Source organism: Eutrigla gurnardus (assembly GCF_963514095.1).
Source record: "Eutrigla gurnardus genome assembly, chromosome: 12".
Lineage (NCBI taxonomy): Eukaryota > Metazoa > Chordata > Actinopteri > Perciformes > Triglidae > Eutrigla > Eutrigla gurnardus.
In genome coordinates, this window is record NC_139926.1 from 23,641,469 (window position 1) to 23,659,744 (window position 18,276).

The window sequence follows — 18,276 nt, forward strand, 5'->3', positions numbered from 1 at the left end:
CCTTTCTAACCTGGCATTAATATAGCCCACTATTGTGCAGTGTTACATCAGTGTGTTGGACTACACACTCCACACTGCTGGATGCCAGTGATTTGAGGACACATAACTTGCATTTTATCTTATTTCTTTGACGCTCCGTTGACATTAGCGAGTTTCTCCCCGTCTTCTCTCTTTTTGCCTTCACGTCTCAAACGTGGAGGACGGCTTCACAGGCTTTGATTGGGGAGAGAAAAAAACTAAGTGTTTATTATCTCCTGTCCAGTCTCCATAATCAGCTCCAGACAGAGCGTCTTGATAATAAGTAGATGAGACGGCGTTTCACACGGATGAAGAAAAGGAATCCACCACTCGGTTGTCTATTTCATCCAGCTAATTAAAAGTGTTTTTCACGTGGAACACTGTTTTTGTTTTCACTGATATTGTGTCACTTTTTTGTTTTCAATGCAACGCCTGTCAGTGATGTCTTTGCTATACGTGTTTGTTGCCGCGGGTTACGTGTCACCCCGACGCTGGCGGCTGTTTATTAAAAAGTTGTGGGAAGATGAGACTTAATAATTAAAAGCTTTCTTCGGGGATGGTTCAAAAATGACACAAATGATTTTGTATTTAAATATATGGCAGATAAAGTATTATGTATTGATAGTAGACTCAATTTAATTGTACTTTCATAGCTGTTACTTAATTAGATTGAGGAAAAACATCATAGTTGGGCTTAAAATAAGTACGGAAACTTGGGTTTAGGCAACAAAATCACTTTAGGTTTAGGAAAAACACGTAATTTTAACACATTATGTGCTGTTATGGGGTTGTTTAACATATAAACGTGACAAAAATAATGATGATCAAAAGCACCAGATAGAGACAGTTTCAGCTCTGTATGAGGAGCTAGGGGTGATACATTCTGCATCGTCATCTTGGTGAACAAATCTGCATTCACCTTGTTTATTCTCATATCTCTCAGCTATCTTAATCAGGTTTGAGAGGAAGTCTCTTTCCTGGGAAGCATATTGTTACTTTCCGAGCCAACAGTGATGCAAAAACCAGAATTTAACCGACGGCTGAATGTGACAAGTTGACACACGCATGTTCTCTGCAGCTGAAAGTCCTTCTTGAGAAAAAGGTTACCTGGAAATCAAGTGAAACAGAAGAAGGTGAGGCTGCACAAGGAAGCAAACGACAATATTCACTCACAAAGAGTTCCATTGAACTTTATTGAAACTCTAGTTTGTGATGGAAAAAGGACGGTTAGTATTATATGTTGGCTGTGTCATGCTGAGAGTCTGCCTTGAACTCATTTTATAATGACCTCTGACCTGATATTGACCCATTTATTCAGCGTCTGAAGTATAGGGGGCCAAAGTGTTGCCAATGTTGCAACAGTTAAATTCCAAAGAGCACATCTATTGGCTCCACATGGCGACGGCTGAGTCGGCGGCTCGCAGCTAACAGTGCTAACGAGCACAACAGTGCTGACGAGGCTTTATGTGACCATCGGGACGGCGCTATCAGCTGTAACCACGCAGAGTAGACCAGTGGTTAAGAGCTAGCTACTACACTCACATGCACTGACATGCATTAAAAGGGAAGATATGTAAACAAAGCACAGAGAAGATCGGATTACAACACACACAGAGAGCGACTTCCTTCTCTGCTCAGATAGACGTTACATCACTATATCTTTACATTGCAAAAATTAGCTATTTTCTGCTTAATTAATGCTCTGAATATAAAAAAAGTACCTTTAACATGAAAGATTTCTGTATTTTGGCATTTGTCAACACACTTGTTTGTAATTCATTTGTAGCAGTTAGTTATTAAGTCAAACGGAACATAAACAAATAGTGTAAAGCTCCCTTATATCAGCTGAATCCAGTTTCTTCAGGCTCATGGAGTTTAATTAGATGTAACTGTCAGCAGTGAGGCTTTGTGTGTTGCCAGCAGTTTGTCGACACTTCTGTATAATTCTTTTCACCACGTGAAAGCTATATAGTGGCCGATTTATTAAGTAACTGTTTAATTAATGACACACAGAGTAGCTGAACAAGAAAAGCATACAGATTGAGATGATGCCATATGACAAAAGTTTAGTGCAAATAAACATAAAAGCAGCATATTGAAACATGAGTATATAGGCATATATATTATAATTATGTATGTATTCATAATTATACCATTTTATGCAAAGATACTAAAGATTGCAGGGGCTTTAGAGACACCTTTAATATTAAAAAGTTTAAAAATAAGTTGGAATTTCATTATTTTATTACATGGTTGTGTCTCATGTCCCTATTTAATTTAGGATATTCTAATATAAAGAAGATGACAAAATAGTTTTAATAAAGTCAACAACAAGTAATAAATCATAACGTGGGTGAGATTTGGAGGAAGGACACACACACACACACACACACACACACACACACACACGCACACACACACACACACACACACACACACACACACACACACCGCTGACATAACTCTCCTCTCAGCTGTCAGTCAGCTCGTCCTGCTAGACCCCGCCCCCTGCGGAAATACAGGAGGTCGTCCGACACGTGATGAATTCAGTATGGCGGAGCTGTTGGCTGAATGATTTTTTTTTTTTTTTTTTTTTAACACAGACAGTACCGACGGGTCCTAAAACCCCGCACTGTGTTGGATGCTCCTGGACTCCAGCCATTTGCGCCAAAAAAAGAAGTGCTGCTCAACTCAGGTAAGCGTTTTATTCTTCGTCCGCGTAAAAAAAAACCCGAGTAGACTCTTGAGACTCGAACTGTTTCTTTTAAGAGGCAACAACCGCGACTCCAAAAGTGTGTGTTGTGCTGCAGGCTAGTGGAGTCTCCTCGGAGACTAACGGAGTGTTACCTTTTTGTTGTGTTGTGTCTGTAGTGTGTTGTAGTCAAAAGTGAAAGTGTTGCGCAACTCGGGCATTGTTCGACTTTAAACAAAACATCAAACGAAACTGTCGGCGCCTTGTTGCAACATTGTTGCTCCGCCACCGTCGCCGCTCCGTTAAAAGGAGGACTTTTAACGTCGCCGTTGAGCTAGCTATAACGCTTTATAGTGTGCCCAAACAAAGCTGTCATGTCATGAAAAGTGACTTTTAACGCACACAAGACGACCGACGTTGTTGTTGTGTTTGTTGTCAAACTGCCTCCTACGAGTTGCGCCACTTTTGTAACATTGTATCCCTTCCAAGCGTTTGAAGAGTTGCGGAATTAAGTCACCTTGTTAAAAAGAAATCGCTTATCGGTAACGTACGTCACGCGTTAACAGGAACCCCACAAGTGCAGTAAAACCGAGTTAAAGGTTAGCTCTGCCGCAAACACACACTCCTTCAATTAACACACTACACACTATTTATTCTTCCTTCTGTGTGTGTGTGTGCGTGTGTGTGTGTGTGTGTGTGTGTGTGTGTGTGTGTGTGTGTGCATGATGGAGGTTTGTGCTGAGGTTAACCCGCCGCAGCCACAGCTTTGGGTGTAAACTTGTGTCTTCGTTGAAGTGTAAACACAAGAGAGCAGCAGCAGCACGACGGCGACGCTGAAGTCGGTTTGCAGTTCGCAGCTTTTGCGTGAAATATAATCAGGCGCCCTATTTAAAGCCATTAAAGCTGCTTAAAAGCTTCTTTCACATTTGTGAAACCTTTGCTATTTTGTTAATGAAAGTTTGGAAAAAAAGACTCTCTCATTCAACACCTTGTGTTTAAACTTGACTTGAGTTAACAGCCGATTCCAGTAACTGTTTAAAACACAGTGCCATGATTTGTCCTATTAGATTTCACAAGTCTTAAGTCAATTGGCGGTTTGATCTAGACCTGGTCTGATGTGGTCTAGAGTTGACGAGGGAAATGGAATAAAGGGTTCACAAATCTGAAACACTTTTGTTTACGCTTAGGCTACAGTTACACAACAACATTCTTGCTTTTTCCTTTTGCCTTTAAAAAAAAAGTTCAGCGTTTAGACAACATTGTTTTGAAAACGATCCGCGTGCACACGGATCTGCAAAAACCAACCTAGAAAGCTGTAGTGTGCACGCCCAGGCCAGTTACGTTAGCTTGAGAATGCCCTGGAGTCTGCTGGAATCAAGTCCAGGTGTGACAAGTGTAAAAATGTGACCTGGTTTATTTTTGTCTGGATGAAGAAAATTCCATGTTTTTGCTGGAAAAAACTGTTTTAAACCGCGTTAAGGGTTTGATGTCTTAACACTCTTTCACAGCAACAAGTGGTTAAAACAACCTTCAGAATCTGTTGCTCGGTTATATCCTTTTACTTTTAAGTTTCTCCCTTATTTGCAAATTGGAAGCTAACGTCGGTAACAGCAGGGCTGTGCCTCTGCACTGCTAAGACTCCTTTAAGCCTTCCACTAGTGGAAACTATTCCCTCAGCATTACAAGTTCTGGAGAACTGCTGTTGCACGCTCATAAACTCCAGGCCCCACAGGAACAAGGTCACTGCAGCCCCTTTAAACAGATTCGGCTCCGAGGGCTCCTCTTAAAGGATGACTCTGCCGAGAGCCGGGTCCTGATTGGAGCAGAAGCAAAACAGGATCTTCTTTGTCAACATTGTGTCTGAAATTTTCCCTTTTTTTAAATTTCAGCATCGGCAGTGACTTGCCGAAGACGTCTGTTTTAAAGTCTTTTTTTAAGTTAGTCATAGAGAGAACGGAGGGATTCGGGCTGTTCATGGAGGTTTAATTGTATTCAATAAGTGTAATAATGGTGGCGATCAGATTCCCCGCTGAGCCCGACACAAAGAGGAAGTGCTGCTCATTCCGAGTTTTGTTACTCATATGTTGTAAATCACTTTTTTGTCTTTTCTCGGACTAGTGAACGTGCTATTTATAGAACGTGCCGCATGACTTATAGCTGGACTGCATTGCGGACTGACGGTGGAGAGCTATAAAAACAAAAAAACATCTGCTTTTTACCTGATTTCTCTTTGTGTGATATGTTCTATGCAGCATTGAGAAGCATTTTAAACTTTGTTTGTTTGAAAATGAACAAAGATGGATCAAAGAGCGCAGTTAGAGATTTCTAATCACTGTAAATATATATCAGAGAGTCACTTTCTTCCCTTTGTGACTCAAACACCTACAGTAAATTGAGGTAATAGCCTCACATTTGAAGTTTTGCAGAACTCAAGTGTCTACTAATCATATCTCCTGTTCACGCACTTCAAAGAACGTTTTTCATACATTTCAGTCTGAGGAGTCGGACGGGTGTAGAAAATGAATTTCCTGTCTTTGCCTGTCACACAGTTACATTAGTGCCATCACCTCTTCACCTGAGACGATGTCTCGCACCAATTAATATTCTCTTCTCGTCACACCTTGCTCTACTTTTACCTCCATCTCTCCTTTCGTGACAGAGATTCATTCAGCCTGAGATCCAATTTGCCGTTTTTAAGTTGTTTTTAAAGCTAAAATCCGTTTTTTTTAATGTCATCTAAAACTTGGGCTGACGTGGACACGAGCAGACTTTGACGTTGGCGTAATGAGACTGAATAACACGGCCTAGATGGCAGATCCAGCATTAATATCTCCACCATGCAGGTGATATGAATATATTATTGTAATTAGTGGAGCATCAGGGCGACAGTTCAAGTGATATTTCAGAAGTTCAAAGCGTATTGTTCTGACAGTGAAGACGGACGGGGACATGTTTGAAACAAAGGTCCCAGATAATCGAAGGGCTGATGTTGTGGTTTCATGGATTACGTGTTTTACCACAACACTGGAATTAATCACAACAGACTGGGTTCAGACTAGGGGTGAGTATTGGCAAGAACCTCACCATACGATACATATCACGATACTTTGGTCAGGATACGTATCACAATATCACGATATTGCGACATAAATAAAGATGACAACACAAGTACCTGTATATGTACATCAGATGATATTGATCAGAGGACAAATTGAGTCAAAACTATTTCATTCAAAACAGCCTCTCCATTTTATTAATTCCCATGAAATTCACTGGAATAAATATTGAAAATAAAATGAAAAAGGATAAAGACAAAGTATGTATTGGGCGGCAAAGTATTGCGATATATTGCCGTATCGATATTTTTACCCACCTCTAATTCAGACTGAATGTTGCTGCCCAGTTGTCTCATAATTGAGGACACTTATTTTTTCTTTAATTATTAGTTTTGTGAATCTAATCCAGCCCATTAGACTTCCACCTCACTGACGTACCGATGGTTGGGAATAGGGCTGAACGATTTATCGTTTTCTGACCGAAATTGCGATTTCAGACAACGCGATCATGTGATCGCCAAAGCTGCGGTTTTTGCAGCGCTCCTGACTCACCCAGGATCTGTTGTCAACTATTTTACACATACATGCCGTCTCCCGACCATCCTGCCAAGCTCACCAATCAGACTACTCGTGAACAGGTCACGCTAACCAATCAGTATTAACCTGCTCCGTATTTGTAATTAGTCAGAAATTACTTCAACTGGACCAGAAGCGGAGTTAGGGGATTTAATCGCCAAGAAAAACAGCACGTCCGTCATTTGGGAGTATTTCGGGTTTGAGGCTGCAGACGTGCACCAGAAACGGGTACTGTGCAAAACCTGTCGCGCTAAAGTTGCAACATCCAGCGGAAACACAACCAATATATACCGGTGATATAATCTCCCGCGAGAGGGTGCATTTCACGGCAGGGGCGCTGATTACGGCACAACACCGGCACTTGAAAAATCACCACAGACATTTGCATGACGCGTGCATGACGAAAAAGTCCGGTGAAAAGTCCGGTGCCTATGAGGATCAGGCCCACTGTAGCAAACAGACTACAATTACAGCATCTTTTGCCGGTGTAACTCCGTACGATAAGAGCAGCGGAAGACACCGGAAAGAGGGATTTAAAAACCTCCTCCACACGCTGGACAGATATACGATTCCCTCCCGCACCGACTTCTAACAGGTTGCCGTCCCACAGCTATACGCGGAGTGTAAAGAAAAAGTGGTAAGCCATAAATGAATGACCCACCTATTTTTGACATATTTTTTAAAGGGTCATTTTATTTCAATAACAGTTTTTGTATTTGATTTACAATTAAATTATTACAGTTAAGGATTTTTGCACATTTTTTTTAAGTTAAGACAGTCAAAGATGGCTCTTTTAGTTCATTTGTAATAACTGCCATTGGTCAAGGACTTTAAAGAATGAACATGCATGTTTCTTGTTAATAAATTCATTTGGAAGCAATTTTTAACTTTAGTTTTCATCCTTGCATTAGAGTTATAGCATTCCATGTTTTAATGTTACTGTACATTGTGAATATTGCACTGAATCTTGATTTGAAGGAAATCGTGAATCAAATCGAAATCGCAATATCTGTCAGAAAAATCGCAATTAGATTTTTTCCTAAAATCGTTCAGCCCTAGTTGGGAAGCACTTAATCCTCGTTCTTTACTTTCGCCACAGTTTGCCTCTTGTGATCTCATTTAATAAGCTCATTTAGCTCCTTTGCGCTGTGCTGTCGGGGCAGCAGACCGGGCTGCCTAGCTTTCCTCCCATCATTTCGCTGGCACCGGGAGGAACATTGCTTGTTTGTGGACATTTTTTTTGGTTGTTGTCACGCTAATGGATACTAATGGGGTCTGTTAATGCCACCGTTGTACTGGAGGGGACAAATAAGGCGACAGGACGCCGTGATGCAGCGACACGTATCGCCCAGCAGGAATTTGTGCAGCGCTTGGCAAGGTCTTCCACTTCGGCCTAACTGCCGTCCAGTGTTTTTTGTTGTCCGTCCCTGTGCATTTGTTGGTCTTTCTCTCCGTTACATGCAGCGTTTGAGACGCCGCTAATAGTTTGGAGTAAAACTTGAGGGAATTTGCAGCCTTTTAGGAAGTCTTTTCACTGCTAATCGTCTAAACCGACCAAATATGTTTGCATGGGCCATTTCTAGTTAATATTTGTATATTTCTTTTCAGTTTTTCAATTGTGTAAAGATCAGAGGCGTCAAAAGTACAGACAATCTATAATGTACAAATACTTAGAACAGTAGAAGTACTGATGCAACTTCTTTCCTCAAGTAAAGGTGAAAAAGTACAGCTTCTGAGATGTACTCACAGTATAAGTAAAAAGTATCCCATGAAGGACATTTCTACATCATCCTTTCTACATTTTTCAAGGCTAACTGAATATTGTCATATTAATAAGAAAAAAAATCAATAATTCCCCTTAAATGCATTAAAACTAAAGTAATGAGTCTGTTTTGCTAACATAAGGAGTAGAAAGTACAGATAGTCAGTCAGAAAAACAAATACTCAAGTAAAGTACATATACCTGAACATTCAGTAGTAAGTCAATGACATCCATCATCAGACAGTGGCTTCATCCTTTCTCATTAGGCTTACTTAATAACAAGAGAGGAAGTTGGGTATTGTCCAGAGGGCCAGAGAAGCAGTAAATAGACAAGCGGAAAATTCAAAGCAGTAAAAGGGACACCGAGCGTTTAATGGGCATCCATACAGAAGCTTTCAGCCTCGACTGATTTGATTTGAGGCTTGATGAATCCTTACGGTTACCAAATGAGTTTGTGGCTGCGAAACATTCTCCCAGAAACGGTCCCTTATACCCCGGTGTGCCTCACGACTCCAATAATAAACCCGTTTTAGCTGCTTTTGTGCTCCGCTGGAACCCTGTCCTGACTTTGAACCCGCCCTAGCTCTCCCCAAACTCGGCTAGCAAAGTGTTGGAAGGGCTGGCAGTAGGGAAAGGCGTCCTTGTTTGTGGACATGTTGTGGATGTCACACTAATGGCTACTAATTGAGTCTATTAATGGCATTGTAGTGTTGGATACGAGCGTGGTGACAGAATCCTGTGGTGCACAGGCACACTCAACCAGCAGGACTGTGCAAACTAACCCCCCCCCCCCACCCAATCAGGGGCCGCAATGATCCCTCGCCATGCTGCATTTTAATAACAAATATGCAATTATTCTTTCACAGATCAGGAAAAAAAAGATTCTAAAAGAGCCATTTAGAAATTGTGAATCAATAATGTGAATCCACTTTATACTCTGCGGGTTTTGGACTCAGTCGTGTGTGATTGTGTACACATTAGATTCATTTCACTGCAGGCAACTGATTACGTAACGACAGGCACAGGTGGATCGTCCCAATGAGACTTTTTAGGGGCTAGATTGTGATCACAATAGAGTTTAATAAAATACAATCTTATATCAATTAAAGAAGCTGCGTTTTGAGATTGAATTTGCCTCATGTTTGTTACTCTTTCAAAAAATATCCTCCATGCTGCAACAGGATGATTTCAAAATCCTTTTTATGTATGTAAAATTTGTAAAAGGTCTTCCTGACATGCAAGCATCCCCGAACTGGATGCAGAGCCACAAGGTCTGATTCTAAAGGAGCTTCTACACAGTGAAGTCAACCACCACGTTTTCATCAGCTGGTCAGGCGGTTGAGTCCAAATGAGAGGAGCTGAATGGTCCAGGTCAAAGTTCAAACTCTGGCTCAGTGTGTTTCTTGAGCAGTCAGATCTCTCTCGGTAGGAAAAAAAAAGGATTTACTCGGTTGTCTGATCATGTTTAAGCAGCTTCACACAATGGCTTATGCTAAAAATAGTGCAGTGAATTTCAAATCTAATGTAGAATAAAAAGAGAACGGGGGGGAAAAAAACTGCAGGATTACTGAAGGTTGAGTTGGATGATTAATAATGTAGACGGATGATGCCGAGAACGTTAAATTCAGAGAGTGACATTGTGTGAATGTTAGTAATAAAGCCAGGGAAGTGGAGTGGGCTTTTGTCATTCACAGTACTTGGCACACTGCACGGAAAGATGCTACTTCCTGCTTTTTATTTGACTTAGAATAGTTGGCCTCTTGTTGCCAGGGTAACAAAGCATGGGCGTCTGCTGAGATCAGGACCCCTGTTAGGGTGTGTAAGTGCGTATTACCACTGTGGCCTTGTTGTTTCCATGAGGTGGTTGGCAGTATCTCAAAATACAAGACTCCTTAAAGAGCATTTTGACATTTGTAGTTGTGAATGAAGTGTTTAATATCGCCACAGCTCCCATTAAATAATGACAGACCGGGCTGGTCCAAGTGCTTCATCGAGGTATGCCGACATATTTGTGCCAACTATTTTAACCCCCACAACCCAACATTTCTCTGGTTTTTCAGGAATGCTGTCGCACACATTTTTTTCCCCCACCAACCTAAAACTTCAAACTTACCTTTTAGAGTTTCGACAGCCAACATTTCAATGTGTTTTGTACTTTCAAGCTCCTCACTGAGATCCTCAATGTCGCAGACGTGAGCTATTCAACAGAAGCTGTTGAAAGGTAGCGCATCCTGTCGATGCCGAAGCTTTGCAAAATCAAGTCTGAAGGGTTTGTTTGCGTAAAAATATATCTTGTCTTTATATATTTTCCTAAATCGTGTTTTTGTGTTTGTGCAATCAAGGGAATACCAATCAAACTAGTGTTGATTGAGTTAGTGGAGAAAGTCTTTCAGGCTGATTACCGGTGTGAAATACACATTCTCCATTGTGTATTCCCACAGAGCTTCATTGAAATTTCACTTTTTTCACAGTGTTGAAAAATTTAAAAAAAGGGGGTTAACCACCACATTAGGCTTCAGTCATCAGTGGTTGTTTGTACCAAAGCTTTACAATGCTAATCAAGCATTCAGCAAGGCTTTGCATCACAAATGTAATGAGTTCATTTGGAAGAATTTTGTATGTGATGCTTTTTGACTCCTTTCGTGTGACAGTGACAGCTCTCAAACATAGTCACAGTTCTAGTGCCAGCCCTCTCATCAACATTAAATGCTCCTTTTCATTGGCTTTCCACTGTGAAATGTTCAGTTCTGTCAGTCATCATAAAAATCTTACCGTTTATTTACATGAGAATGCAGCAGAAGAGTTCATGTTCAGAGAGATTGCAGAGATTGTAGATTTTAGAGTCGGGGGTCTGCAGGTGGACCCAGTTAGAAATGTTGATACGTCGACCGGCGAGGTTTCTGAACCTTAAACACATTTGTGAAACGTTGTGAAATGATGTCTTAGGTTTGGGCAACAGAACGCAACATAAAAACCATAATGACACGATGAATAATCACCCTTTGTTATGCAACATCAAGTACAAGCATACGGTTGCATAATAACCTCTTAAGACTGATGCTAAGTTTTTATCAGGTCCCAATAAGCCCAAATAGCAAAGAGAAATTAAAAATGCATACCAAAAAAGAGCTCAGGTCTTAGGAGGTTAAGTCAATATTCTGGGACACGAACAGCGGTCTCCTGCATGCAAGTCCTGTGTGTGTTCGACTCACCTGTCTTTAGTGGATTCTCCTGCTTGTTATACTCGTTATGCTATAACTTCTAATTCCTCGTTGTACGTCACTTCCTCTGACCTAATGCCAAAAAACCTTCCACATTCAACACGTCCGTTGGCTTGCAGAGACCCACAATGGCAGCTGGGCCGTACGTGGACGTACTGGCAGTGTGGCTCAGGCTTTTCGGAGCCCCGTTTCAAAGAAAACGACCCCCGTGTGCCACTTAAATGCGTGTGCACCTCGTCTTGTAGCTGATTGATGCGATGTCCTGCGGTCGAAGGAAAGGAACAAGCTGGGTGTTGTGTTACCGCCGGTCCTTTCACGCCCTGTAGGGTGTCACTCCTGACCCTCTTGTACTCTCCTGTCACCTCATGACTTTAAGCTTTCCCCTCCAGCTGAAAGAAGCTGGCTTCACTTTGACATAATGATGCCCTCAAATGAACCAGAGACACAATATTCGGCCACGGCCCCGTTAGCAGTAAAATGCAATTATCTTCCTTTCCCCCTAGATTGTAGTTACATTTTCACTGCTAATATCGCTCTACGCCTCAACTATTTTTGCAGACAACAAAGAAAAATCAGGAACATGTCAGTCAATAGCTTACTGGCGGTGCTGCTAATCTCACTCGCCAGCTGAATTATTCATAGTCAATTAGGGCTGAGAGGCTGAAGCTGTCTTCATGGCACAAGTGCATTTTCAATGATTCATTTCACGAGCTACGCAAGGGGTCTCTTAATTGTTGTTTACTGCTCGCTACCCAACCACATGTTATTTTTATGCCATCGTGATTACTCCCAACAGCGCTCAGAGTGCTTGGGAAACGAAGTCCATTATGAAGGTCCTGAGAGCTGTTTTTCCTGTCAAGCGTTTTCCAGGGTTCAAACTTGGATGCACGGGAACAATAAATCTCATCCCCATCTCGAGTGTCAAGTCGGTGAAAAATGAGAGCCGTGAAGAGATGCAGGTGGTGTGTGCGTGTTGTTTTTACGGTTCTGCGGGGCAGTAAATATACCTGCAGGGTTGTACATAGATTCATTTTTAATAAGATCCCAGAAGAACAGTTACAACTGTAGAAAAAAAGTTGAAAGGAACATTAACAACTTGTTAGCACAGCTGACAGCTGACTGTAAAAAAAACAGCAGGTTGATGGCGTCAGAAAATTGGCTGTTTTGCTGGCACTATTTTGTGTGTGTGTGTGTGTGTTTGTGTGTGTGTGTTTGGCAAACAGAATGTAAGAGGACTAAACGCCTGAGGTCACTGCTGACATAGTATGACGAGCTGTAAAAGCACCGTCTGAATTCTTGGGTGACAGACGACTCCTTTGACAGAAATAGACGTCTGCCCTCTAGGTGACGCCTCATACCTCAGTGAATCCATCCACATTCAGTATCCCTACATATAACATACAAGTATTACACACACACACCCATGTCAGACATTCACACACATCCAAACCTCCCGCAGACAGATGAAGCGCTGCACAAAATCCTGAAGAACCTGAGAAAACTGTTTGTTTTCTGTTGCAATTCACTGTCTTTCCATTGAGACTGTGAGGGGAACATAGAGCTTTTTTTTTAAAGTAGGTTTGAAAATATATTGAAATATTCATCGAATGTCATTCCTTTATTTTTCACTTTTAAAGGTTTTAAAAAAGTGACAAAACATTGTGACCAAATTCACAGTAGGCCGTATCTACAAGTCTTGAGGAGAGCTATTTTACCTTATTTTGAGTTGGGGAAAAAGCTGTTTTTTATGCATGTGTTATTGAAAACATGTGCAGGTGTTGATACTTTATAAATGAGACACAATAAATGCGTTTAGGCATAGTTAACATCTTATTTTCATTTCTTCACGTTAGTTAAACAAACAGACTGTACGCTAGCCTTTCACATCAGAGTCGATGTCATGAGAAGCTTATCGGAAATATACGAACATTCAGGCTCCCTCATGTGGCTTGAAGGTGTACTGCAGATAAAAAAACATTTATTTGACACCCCCTTATAATCTCCCGTGACCCAACGTGGGCCTCCGTTGAATTTGTCATTTGCGAGTGTTTTTCTTGTACGATGATTCTTGATACGTGAAGTAAGAATCCTGGCAGGAAACGTGTTTCCATGACATTTTGATTTGGCCATGCAGAGCTTTGCAGTGTGTTTCCACTGAACTCATTCATTTGACAATAATTCAGTTGTACAGCAACTCTCTCTCTCTCTCTCTCTCTCTCTCTCTCTCTCTCTCTCTCTCTCTCTCTCTCTCTCTCTCTCTCTCTCTCTCTCTCTCTCTCTCTGTGTGTGTGTGTGTGTGTGTGTGTGTGTGTGTGTGTGTGTGTGTGTGTGTGTGTGTGTGTGTGTGTGTGTGTGTGTGTGTGTGTGTGTGTGTGTGTGTGTGTGTGTGTGTGTGTGTGTGTGTGTGTGTGTGTGTGTGTGTGTGGCAGCACGTACACACTTTGTTGTGGCCTCGGTTATTTCTGGTGCTGACTGATTGCAGCTCTCATTACCACTTGTTTGTGTTCAGCTCTGTTGACACCTGTAAGATGTGACTGAGGTGAGTGTTTGCTTCTGCTGGTTGAGGTCGCATAGCCAGAGGCTTGTGTGTGTGTGTTCTCCAGACACACCAGACAGTATGAAAAGTTTTCTTCCTCTTTCTCTTCCTCTATTGATGGAAGAAAGTCTGAGCCTTTTTTCAAGAAGCCTCTGTTTGCATTTAATTTACAAGAGAAGAGCCTTTTTATATGAAGACGGCGAGTTCTGCAGCTGACCACGCACGCTGTGGAAGTGAACATTTAGTGATGTCATTAGAAGCCCAAGGATGTCGAAACTCTTGTCGTTTATAGCTGAGCCACAATCGGACTGTTGCTCAAGACATGAATTGTATGTTTTGCGTCATTTCGATCGCATTCATTCTGGGTGTGGTGGTGACGTGTGGCGGCAGTCACAGCTGCTACATTTAGATTATGTAAATTTGTATTAATTCCACATGGTCCGAAATGAAATCATTTTCATTTGATAATTACTTGGAGGAAGCCAGAGCTCACTTCTTTTCTCCTGTCCACAATAAACCAAATTATTATTTTTTATAAACAGCAGGGTTAATATCTGTTCAGGGCTTCAACACGTTCACTTAACTTACAATTTGTGTCCAGTAACAGACATTAATCTTCGGAGTAGATGTTTCATTTTAATTTCCCTTTATAATAATAAGAACAAGAACAGGTTTTTTACTGCAATTTAATTTCAGATCCGTCTTTCGGCTGTTGTTGTTGGCTGCGACTCCTCTCCTCTGTGGCGGCGAGTCTCACCTTGGCAGCCGCGCTCAAACTCACCGCTGACCATGTACTCAAAACACTCGACTCAAGACAAATACACGGCTACGACTTCCTGAACGTGACTCAAAGGCCTCCTTTAGGGATTGCATGAGTTTAGGGGTCACTGAGGCAAAACTGATCACAGAACAGTGGTGACCCGGGCTCAATAGCATATGAAATCACTTTTTTTTTCATCCACCTCTCAGAGCCTGACTGGAAGGAATCCTGCCACAACACACCGCTGAGGTCTCCACCTGCGGCTCGCTGTGATGAAGCCTTAAGAAACAACCGCCCTCTGTCCCTCTTGGCCGGGAGCCTCGGGCCCGAATGGCACCACCAGCTTGACCGGGAAACACATGGTGGTCGCTACAGCCTCCACGGAGGTGCACTGACCCCCGTCGCCGTTCACTCCTCCTCCCCCGACGACGACCACGACGATGAGCTCTCACAGTCGGTCAGGTAAGATGTGGAAAAAACACAAAAGAGCTCTTGTTGTTTGCTGATGAATTTACATGGGTGTGCTGTAGAATTTAGTTAGTTATGTAAGTACTGTTTCACTTTTCGAGAAGCAACAGAATTGTTCCATTCATTTGTCAAGAACTCTGCTTGTGACGACATTATTTTCTTTGGTGTCCAAGCAAAGATATTCCAGGCTAATTAAGGGCCTGTTGTTCTCCTGTATTCCTTGAAAAACTGACCTGAGCACGGCAATGTTTATTGTCTAGTCTGAAGCCATTGACTGTGTTTTTTTTTTTTTGCCCGTTTCCAATTCCAACATTTCAAACTTTGACGTTTGGTTTTAACTTCACAGAGCAGTGATGTTGACGTGTATAGCCTCTCTCCATTTCGATGACGTTGATAATTAGATTTCGTCGTACAAACCTGTTGATTTCATGTCGCATGACATGACAATTTCACCGCGGTTCCTTCAGAGAGGGGGCGAGTACATTTTTGTGATCAGCCTAATTGAGTTGCACACAAGGAAACAAATATTTCATAAGTTTCAAAGTGCCTTTTTTTTGCTTTTGTATGAAGAAACCTTTCACTGTTAATTTGAGTTGCAACCCATTTCGTCAGTTTTTATGAAAGCAGCAGTAGACCAGTTAAGTACAGTCTTCTATCTCTTCTGCACCATATATTGGCTCATAGGGAGCAAGATATTTCTTGGGGGATATATGTGCAGATACATCGTGTCTTCTGACAGTATACTGTAACTCTTATATTATACATCCTCTTATCTTTGTGATGCGTTCATATTGTTTTTCATCTCCTGTGCCGTCGTGAAAGGCAGGACACAAAGTTTAAGATCATAGATTTAATCTCCATGGTAGTTAAATTTAAAGGCAATGTTTCAATTATTTACACAGATGGCATTTATTTATAGAGTTTTATTAATTTCTTTCGGCTCAAACTAACAATGAGTCATATTAAGTGGATCCAGATTCACTCACTGTCCTTTGAACCGGCTGAAACCTCCGGTTCTGAAGAGTGAAGCCAGGGAGGAAGTGCCTTAAAACTCTCATTTGTTCTACTGGCCACCAGGGGGCAACTTTGCAAAAGGAAGTCTGATTGTATAGAAGTCTATGAGAAAGTTACCCTACTTCTCACTTGATTTATCGTTGTAATATTGGAAACAAGTTCAATCTCTTGTTCATTTAGTAGATTATTGTCCATTTAGAGTCAAACTACGTCCACTTCTTATATACAGTTTGTGCTTTTTTTTTGCAATTTCTGTTGAACTCTCCAAATGCAAGACACTCGTGGTGTGTTTACTGGTCATGAATTACATTTCACAGTAGGATTCTGGTGCTTGAGCTCCACCAATATGGCTTACCAAAACAGATCTTCCACTTCCCCTTTCTCAACTGCAGACCAAAGTGGACAAAAAAGCCAATTGTGCCCTTCCCTTACCCATCGTGCTTTGGCTGTCCTGGTCGTATTCAACGCAGTGATGTCACAGGCATTGATTAATTGTTGTGGTGCTACTGGTCCTGTGTGCCACGGTGTTGGTTGTTGGCATCGGCTTCTTTTCTCTCAAACTCGCCGTGTTTGTCCCAGCCAAAACGGTTTGCGTCAGAGTGGATGTTTCAGGCCATCCGGATAGCTGTGAACTCTGGCACAGGCCAAAGATATGTGGGAATTTTCTTCTTCTTCTTTTCTTTTTTAATTCGTCGTGTTATGTAAGAGGAACCTAGGAGATGGGCATTATTTCCCTTTTTTTCGTTATTTTCCCTCCTACTCAGATCTCTGCTCTTGTCAGTTTTTAAAGTTGTTTTCCCATAAATCCATGAGAGTTTCTAAAACAACTCACAGTGCAGGATTATGGATTTACTGTGGTTAATGTAGAGGCATGCTTGTAAACTTCCTCATTATTTCAAACACATCATCCGACTTGCTTCGGTGGCCAAGAAGCAACTTTTTGGAGTAAAAAGCTGCGCATTCACAGTATGTCAGTGGATGGATAAACATAATCCCACAGATTCCTCTTTTGATTCATAATGAAGCCAAACTGTTCCACACGCAACTATAACACCAAAAAAATAGGCGTGGGATAGTTCTGAAGAACATTTTTGCACGAAGCCAAAACACTCCGACTGCCAGACTTTTCCCCACCTCGAGGAGCTCCCAAATTTAAGAATGAAGCTTTCACTCCTCACTCTCACCGCCCGTTAGCAGTTCGTTTCCCCCTTGTCGCCCTGCTGTCTATGCGGCGTTGCTCAGCCCTTTTCCACATATGACAGATCATCGTTTCCCCATTCTAAAAACCGCCATTTTAGAGCACTGAAGGCCCCTTTTGTCCGACTTAAACTTGGGTGGCAGAGGCTGGCATGTTGACATGCTACTTGGCATTTTGAAACCAGGGTTTATGGCCTTGGAGCCGGAGCTCCAGCACACACACAGACAAACTCTCTCATCCCCAACAAGACCCCTCCCCTCCGCTCTCCAGAGGCAGTAATCGGTGGCAGGTCCTGGCTGAGGGGGGGGATCTTGCGTCAATAAATCGTCATGCAGAGCGACTCCCCTGCCTGGAACACAAACAGAGACAGGGGCCGTCTGCTGCTGGAGGCCTTGTATAGCTTGTTAAACCCCTCTTGAGGCTGCGCAGACCAAAAAGAAAGCTCATGCTGGGTTTAGTAGTGTTGGTCTTACTTGGCATTTCACTTCTTGGAGGGATCCCAACCTCTTCATCCTGTCTTATTCATGACGATATAGATGCTGGCTGATATTGTGCTTTAGTAGCCCGTGGAGAATCTGCTGTTTTGCAGAGTGAACAACCCAGAATACACCCCCCCGGTGAATTTAGTCATAGATAGCACACCCTTTCACCATCATGCATGCATTAGAAGGAAAAGCGCAGCGAAGGGTGTGGACCAAAAGAAACGCATTACCTTAACGTGCATGTTTTTAAGCGAGGCGCTGTGTGGGGAAGCGAGTTGTCTTTTCTGTCGGCCGCTGAGGTACGGGGCGGGGGCCGCCGCGAGGACTTGGTTTTTAAAATAAACACAAGAATCGCACCTCCTCACTTTTCTAGAGTCTTATTCAGACCGCCAAGCCACGGCAGCTGGTGGTGAATTATTCATGTCAAGTTTTTTTGGGACGAGCACGGCCATGTGTAGATTTTTATCCCAGAGATTATTCAGTATCAGAGAGG

At 42.1% G+C, this 18,276-nt stretch overlaps 1 protein-coding gene across 3 annotated transcripts in view; it reads left to right on the forward strand.

The window, feature by feature from the left end:
* The first annotated feature begins 2,559 nt into the window (after positions 1-2,559).
* Positions 2,560-18,276, forward strand: part of hdac4 (histone deacetylase 4) — a 109,740-nt gene continuing 94,023 nt past the window's right edge. For all 3 annotated transcript variants that reach the window (XM_084022827.1, XM_084022828.1, XM_084022829.1), the window contains exons 1-2: positions 2,560-2,713; positions 14,831-15,083. In XM_084022827.1, the coding sequence (XP_083878953.1) occupies positions 15,062-15,083 (22 nt within the window). In that variant the 5' untranslated portion in view covers positions 2,560-2,713; positions 14,831-15,061. The remainder of the gene's footprint in view (positions 2,714-14,830; positions 15,084-18,276) is intronic.